We start from the raw sequence: 7500 nt of genomic DNA, 5'->3' as shown, positions 1-7500 counted from the left end.
TGTGTGTGTGTGTGTCTGTGTGACAATCATTGGTACTTTAACTTTTTAAATTGACAGAGCGCGAGAGGGAGAGAGACAGCCTCTCTGCTTGGATGTAAACATGTGTGAGCAGGATGATTACAGGTGCATTGTGGGATTTGTAGGCAGTGCAATAGAAGAAGCTGCCATTGTGAGTGAGGGAGGAAGATGAGATGAGGCCCTGCAGAGTGAATACTAATGAAGAAAGCCATTCTCACATCAGCCCCTGCACGCCAGGAGCCAAAGAGAAAAAGCACGGTACCCTGAGTCTCTCTGCTGGCGTCACTCCCGGCCCCGTTGGTGTTCTGGGCCTCAGTCAGGTACTTCAAGGCGGCGGGGGGGATCCTCCAGTCCAGAGCCTGAAGCCGCTCCTGCACCGCCGCGTCCTGCAGGATCTCCATCTGCCTCGCCAGCAGACGCTCCAGCTGCATCTGGAGACACAAAGACAGGTCACGTGACTCTGGACCCTCGGTCACCTGACTGAAGAAAATAAATAAAAAAAGGCCCCCGTCAATGAAAACGTCTGGCTGGGAGTGAAATGATCGTTGTTTCTCTCGTCGTGAATTAAAACATCAACGCGGCGTGTCCTCCGCTGAACGCCAGCCATGTAATCGCTTCCTTCTCTTTGTGGAAAATCGCATCAGCCTGACAGGCGCACAAACGCAGACGGAGTGCGCGCCACATACTGACACAGGAAGTCACGCGCATAAAAAGGCGTGTTTCCACGCCTCAATGACGGGAACAAGCTCATCAATAGCCAACATCAATGTTGCCGTGACGACAGCCGTGACATTACCAACTGGCTGCCTGCGTCTGAGCTGCATGTTGAATGTGTTTAATTTTTATTTTTTATGGTTTATGGAGGCACAAACGCCTTTGCAAATGTTCAAATTAAAATAATAATACAAAGATCCGGTTACAAAACATACAAAAAAAATCCACTTACAAATGAAAGAAAGCAAAAAAGAAAAAGAAAATCCTCTAAATAATAAATGAAAACAACAGTACACAGATACAGTTTGTCAGGCTTGTCCCTGACAGTTTTGGTCTATGTGAGTTGTGAATTATATTTATATAGCGCTTTTTCTCTACTGACTCAAAGCGCTTTACATAGTGAAACCCAATATCTAATTTTTACATGTAAACCAGTGTGGGTGGCACTGGGAGCAGGTGGGTAAAGTGTCTTGCCCAAGGACACAACAGCAGTGACTAGGATGGCGGAAGCGGGGATTGAACCTGCAACCCTCAAGTTGCTGGCACGGCCGCTCTACCAACCGAGCTATACTGCCTATGTCTTAGTTTTTCCTCTGCATTGGCCTTTAGTTCCTGTCAGCACTCTTATTTTGGTTCTGTTTCCTGTTTGTCTCCCTGAGTGCTGTGTCCCCTAAGCTGTGGCTGATTGGCACCTGGCCACACCTGGTGTCAATCAGCCAGCCACTATTTAAGACCTGTTTTCTCCTCCAGTCAGGGCTGGATTATTCCATCAAAGTTTGTTGTTGACGAACCCCAAGAGGCAGAGAAGGTGTACGAAAACATTTAATTTACACACTAAAACAAAACCAAACAAAGGGTACAAACAAAAAGCATGCACGTGGCAGATAACAAACTAGGCTATGAACAAACAAAACTGGAAGCAGGGAACAAAAGACAGTAAGCTACACAAAGCTACCAAATATAGCTTACCGTTACGCTGCTACGACACGACACGAGTGACAATACACGACAATAATCCAGCCCTGGCTAGAGGAGAAAACAGGTCTTAAATAGTGGCTGGCTGATTGACACCAGGTGTGGCCAGGTGCCAATCCGCCACAGCTGAGGGGACACAGCACTCAGGGAGACAAACAGGAAACAGAACCAAAATAAGAGTTCTGACAGGAACTAAAGACAAATGCAGAGGAAAAACTAAGACATAGACCAAAACTGTCAGGGACATGCCTGACACAGTTACAGAACGTACGCAAATCCAGTTGCAATAAAAGAAAAGAAAAAGTGAAAGAAAGGGGTAAAAAAAATTCTCAAAAATGATAACATGAAAAATTAAGTCTAAAAAGTGTTTTTTTACATGTTTCTTTTTGTCATGTTTTGTGGTCACATTCTGTTTGGTTTTGGACTCATTGTGCACTCTTGTTTGTTTTTTGTCACCATGACAACTCATTAGTTTTCACCTGTCATGTCACGCACCTGATTCACTTGGACTCATGCACCTGTTAAATCACCACAGCACTATTTAAGCCTGCAGTTGCCAGGCAGTCAGGCTGGCGACATCACCCTCTACACACCCTTGTTATTCATGCTGATAATCCATGCTCTTTTCTCGTTCCAAGTAAGTTTTCGTTATTCATGCCATAGTTTGCAAGTTTTGTTTATATCCATAATTTACGTTATAATAATAGTTTTTGTTTTCTTAGCCAAGTTTTGTACCTACCCTGTGAGCGCCTTTCATTTGTTCCTTTTTTTCGAGTTAAGATTAAAAAATGCCGTTACCTTCACATCGTGTCCGATCCAGTCGCTTTGCACCACGAGAAAACAAACCGCACCAAAGTTCTAGTCTACGTTATGAGACTTATGGTGAATGGGTTATACCTGTATCGCACTTTTCTACCTTCAAGGTACTTTAAAGCGCTTTGACACTATTTCCACATTCACCCATTCACACGCACGCTCACACACTGCAAAAAAGTCAGTGTTCAAAAACAACGAAAAAAAAAATACAAAAATTAGGAGCGTTTTATTTGAAAAAAGAAAAATTATCTGCCAATAGAACAAGAAAATTTGGCTTGTCAAAACTTTCCAAAACAAGTAAAATTGTCAAAGTTTGTTGGTGATGAACCCTAAGATGCAGAGAAGGAGGCAGGCATTGAGTAAGTAAACATGATTTAATTAAAATGTCATGATCCGTAGTCTGGATCATGTTTAGTTTAGTTATTTTCTGTTAGTTTGGACTCCCTTTGTTGTTTGTGTACCTTTTTTGTGAGTCAGTTTGGTCACCATGGCAACATATTAATTTCACCTGCTGAGGGTTCCAGACGCACACCTGTTTTTGTTAATTACTTCCTTATTTAAGCCTGCCTTGTCCCGTCAGTCGGTCTTGGTCCCTTGTTTGCGGTATGCAACTGTTTCGTTGGTAATTCTAGATTTCTTGTTACCTGATCCTGTGCTAGTGTTAGCATTAGCTTCTGTGCTTTCGCCACGCGTTTCTTTTCGTCTGTTTTTGTACCAGTGTTTTGTTATTAAATCATTCTTACCTTTTAGTTGTTGTCCGGAGTGTCTATGTTTGCGTTGGAGGAACGATCCCGCATTAAAATGCGACACCCACGTGACATAAAATACTAAAACAAGAACAAACAAAAGGGTACTAACAAAAAGCGTGCACTAGGCGGAGAACAAACTAAAAGAGCTAGCATGGGAGCTACAAGATAATGAGCCTAGCAGGTAGCAATCAGGAAACAGAAGTTGTTACTTGTAGAATGAAAACAAACTGGAAGCAGGGAACAAAAAAACAGTAAGCTACAAACAGCTACCGAAATATAGCTTACCGCTACGCTGCAAAAACACGACAGGAGCGACAATACAATAATCCAGCACAGACTGGAGGAGAAAACCGGTCTAAATAGGAGCGGGCTGATTGACACCAGGTGTGGCCAGGTGCCAATCAGCCGCAGCTGAGGGGAAACAGCGCCCAGGGAGAAACACAGGAAACAGACTAAATAAGAGCGCTGACAAGGAAATACTACACACAGAGGAAAGAAGGACAAATGCAGAGGAAAAAAACTAAAACATAGCCAAACTGTCAGGGACAAGCCTTACAAAAATCAGCTAACCTCAACAAACCCAAAAATACCTTAAAATAAGTATATTCTCACTAATAACAAGTGTACTACTTTATGAGTACGTATGTTCTCTTGTTTCATTGAAAATAAAACAGCAAAGTCCATTTGGCTGTCATCTGTTTTAATATGACACACAATTGTGTCAGTCATGATCTTTTTTTCTATGCTGGAAATAAGAAGTGTCTTTTAAAAAGTAGTTTTATACTTGTGAGCGTTGATGACACAGCTTTGCAACACTCGATATTCTAGTTTCAAGCATGTTTTACTCAATATAGGTCATCACATCTCAGCAACAAGATGTAATATCTTACTGAGATCATTTAGGACCAAAACCCTTACAACAAGTAAAACAGCAACATAACATCTGCTAAGTGAGAAGAATTATCTTAGACAGAAAATAAGCAAGCAATAAATAATGGATAAATGGGTTGTACTTGTATAGCGCTTTTCTACCTTCAAGGTACTCAAAGCGCTTTGACACTACTTCCACATTTACCCATTCACACACGCATTCACACACTGATGGAGGGAGCTGCCATTCAAGGCGCCAACCAGCACCCATCAGGAGCAAGGGTGAAGTGTCTTACTCAGGACACAACGGACGTGACGAGGTTGGTACTAGGTGGGATTTGAACCAGGGACCCTCGGGTTGGCGCACGGCAACTCTCCCACTGCGCCACGCCGTCCCTAAATAAGAGCATGGAACTAACACAATGATGCCAGGACCACCAACAGAAAATGACAGGCTTAAATAGTGATGTGGTGATTGAAAACAGGTGCGTGATTTCAAATTAATCAGGTGCGTGAGTCGTGAGGACAGGTGAACTGATTGGTCGTCATGGTTTCAGTTTCAGTTTCAGTTTCAGTTTATTTTCAGTCTAACAAAAACATATTCAAACATGGATCACGATTCAAAAATGAATAACATGACTGAAACAGGCAGAAGCAAAAAAGCTTATATCCATCCATCCATCCATTTTCTACCGCTTATTCCCTTTCGGGGTTGCGGGGGGCGCTGGCGCCTATCTCAGCTACAATCGGGCGGAAGGCGGGGTACACCCTGGACAAGTCGCCACCTCATCGCAGGGCCAACACAGATAGACGGACAACATTCACATGCCCAACATAAAATTTTTTACATTCAATTAAGTTACCTTTTCTAATAATTTTGTAATACAAAAAGAAATATAGTCATTCAGCTTTTACATTTAAGTTGCCCTTTAACAAATAATACAAAAATATGTACTTACACACATGCACTTTTTTGTCAATAGATAAACATACATACCTTCTAAATACAACATTTCACCAAACAAACATACATTTCTAGTTCACATAACTTTTTAAAATACATTGTGACATGTTCTTTTTGAAATTAAATACTGAGTCACTCATTTTTATTTCTTTACCAACAGAATTCCACAAATTAACACCCAGAACAGATAAACATCTACGTTTAACAACTAATCTGGCTTTTGGTCATATAAACTTAGATTAATCTCTTAGATTGTATTTGCTGGTCTGTAGAGAGAAGTGAAGTGAATTATATTTATATAGCGCTTTTCTCTAGTGACTCAAAGCGCTTTACATAGTGAAACCCAATATCTAAGTTAGATTTAAACCAGTGTGGGTGGCACTGGGAGCAGGTGGGTAAAGTGTCTTGCCCAAGGACACAACGGCAGTGACTAGGATGGCAGAAGCGGGAATTGAACCTGGAACCCTCAAGTTGCTGGCACGGCCACTCTACCAACTGAGCTGTACCGAAGTATTTTTGAATTCCTTCCGGAAGAGTATTTATTTTTTCTTTGAACATTATCTGTTATTTTATAATAAACAATATCTTGACATTTCATAAGTTTTGATTGAACAAATAATGGCTGGGTATGGTCATAATATCCTGCTTTGTTTATTAGCCGTACAGCTTTTTTTTTTGCAGCAAAACAATATCATTAATTATGGTTTTAAAAGTGGTTCCCCAGAGTTCTACACAGTATGTCATGTATGGAAGTATTAAAGTATAATAAATTGTTAACAAAGAATTATAATTAAGTAATTCTTTAGTTTTATACAAAACACCAAGTGTTTTTGATATTTTTGTTTTTATATAATTGACATGTTGTCTCCATGATAATTTATAGTCAATTATAACTCCCAAAAACTTAGTAACGCTCAATTTTATCTCCATTTATTTTAATATTTACTTCATTAGATACCTCAGTTTTGGGACCAAATATCATAAATTTAGTTTCATGGTGACAAAAGAGGGAGTGAAAAAACAGGAACTTAAAGAGTCCAAAGGTCAACAGAACAAAGGTTCTCAAGACATGACAGTAACGCCCAAAAGTCTTACTTTATCCTCGTTTGATTGATTGTCCTGAAATCTAGTATAGGATTTTTTTGCTGGACTATGTCGTGAACCAAAGACAATACTTGTTGTTTTTAAAATGTTTAAAAATGTATGTATGTATGTATGTATGTATGTACTGTATGTGTGTATGATGTGTGTATGTATGTGTGTATGTATGTATGTATGTATGTATGTATGTGTGTGTGTGTGTATGTATGTATGTGTGTATGTATGTGTGTATGTATGTATGTATGTATGTATGTATGTGTGTGTGTATGTATGTGTGTATGTGTGTATGTATGTGTGTGTGTATGTATGTGTGTATGTGTGTATGTATGTATGTATGTATGTGTGTATGTATGTGTGTATGTATGTGCGTATGTGTGTATGTATGTATGTGTGTATGTGTGTGTGTATGTGTGTATGTATGTATGTATGTATGTATGTATGTATGTATGTATGTATGTATGTATGTATGTATGTATGTATGTATGTATGTATGTATGTATGTATGTATGTATGTATGTATGTATGTGTGACGGCCAAACGAGCGTACCTGCAGATTCCGTCCGATGCTTTCGTCTCCTTTGGACTTAGCACAGGCCAGCTGCTCCCGCAGCATCTCCTGCCTCATGTGAATAGCCTGCAGCGCCTCCTGGATGTCAAAGAAGTTCTCCTAAGGATGCAAAGGACCGACATTGAGTGTCACCCTCTTTTGGGTTGGTGTGTTTAAGAACGTCTCATCCGGGTGTATCAAACAGACATATTTGTGTCTCTTAGTCAAGATTGTTAGTATCCTTTTTACATAATACAAACCCCAGAACCAGTGAAGTTGGCACGTTGTGTATATTCATAATAACAACACTCATTAAAAGCGTTACTAAAACGGCCTTCTTTCATCTCCGTAATATCGCTAAAATTCGTCTCATCTCGATTACTGTAACGTATTATTTTCGGGTCTCGCCATGTCTAGCATTAAAAGATTACAGTTGGTACAAAATGCGGCTGCTAGACTTTTGACAAGAACAAGAAAGTTTGATCATATTACGCATATACCGTATATACCTTTATATACATATATACATACATATATACCTATACTGTATATACCTTTATATACATATATACATACATATATACCTATACTGTATATACCTTTACATACATATATACAGACATATATACCTATACTGTATATACCTTTATATACATATATACATACATATATACCTATACTGTATATACCTTTATATACATATATACATACATATATACCTATACTGTATATACCTTTATATACAT

At 39.5% G+C, this 7500-nt stretch overlaps 1 protein-coding gene across 1 annotated transcript in view; it reads right to left on the bottom strand.

Moving 5' to 3' along the window:
* Positions 1-7500, bottom strand: part of nab1b (NGFI-A binding protein 1b (EGR1 binding protein 1)) — a 30345-nt gene that overhangs the window by 11299 nt on the left and 11546 nt on the right. The window contains exons 5-6 of the mRNA XM_061889221.1: positions 6755-6874; positions 281-449 (exon numbers count right to left, since the gene is read on the bottom strand). Of these exons, the coding sequence (XP_061745205.1) occupies positions 281-449; positions 6755-6874 (289 nt within the window). The remainder of the gene's footprint in view (positions 1-280; positions 450-6754; positions 6875-7500) is intronic.

Source organism: Nerophis ophidion, linkage group LG27 (assembly GCF_033978795.1).
Source record: "Nerophis ophidion isolate RoL-2023_Sa linkage group LG27, RoL_Noph_v1.0, whole genome shotgun sequence".
Taxonomy (NCBI): Eukaryota; Metazoa; Chordata; class Actinopteri; order Syngnathiformes; family Syngnathidae; genus Nerophis; species Nerophis ophidion.
The sequence above is the reverse complement of the archived record's forward strand: the minus strand, read 5'-3'. Positions and strand labels throughout refer to the sequence as shown.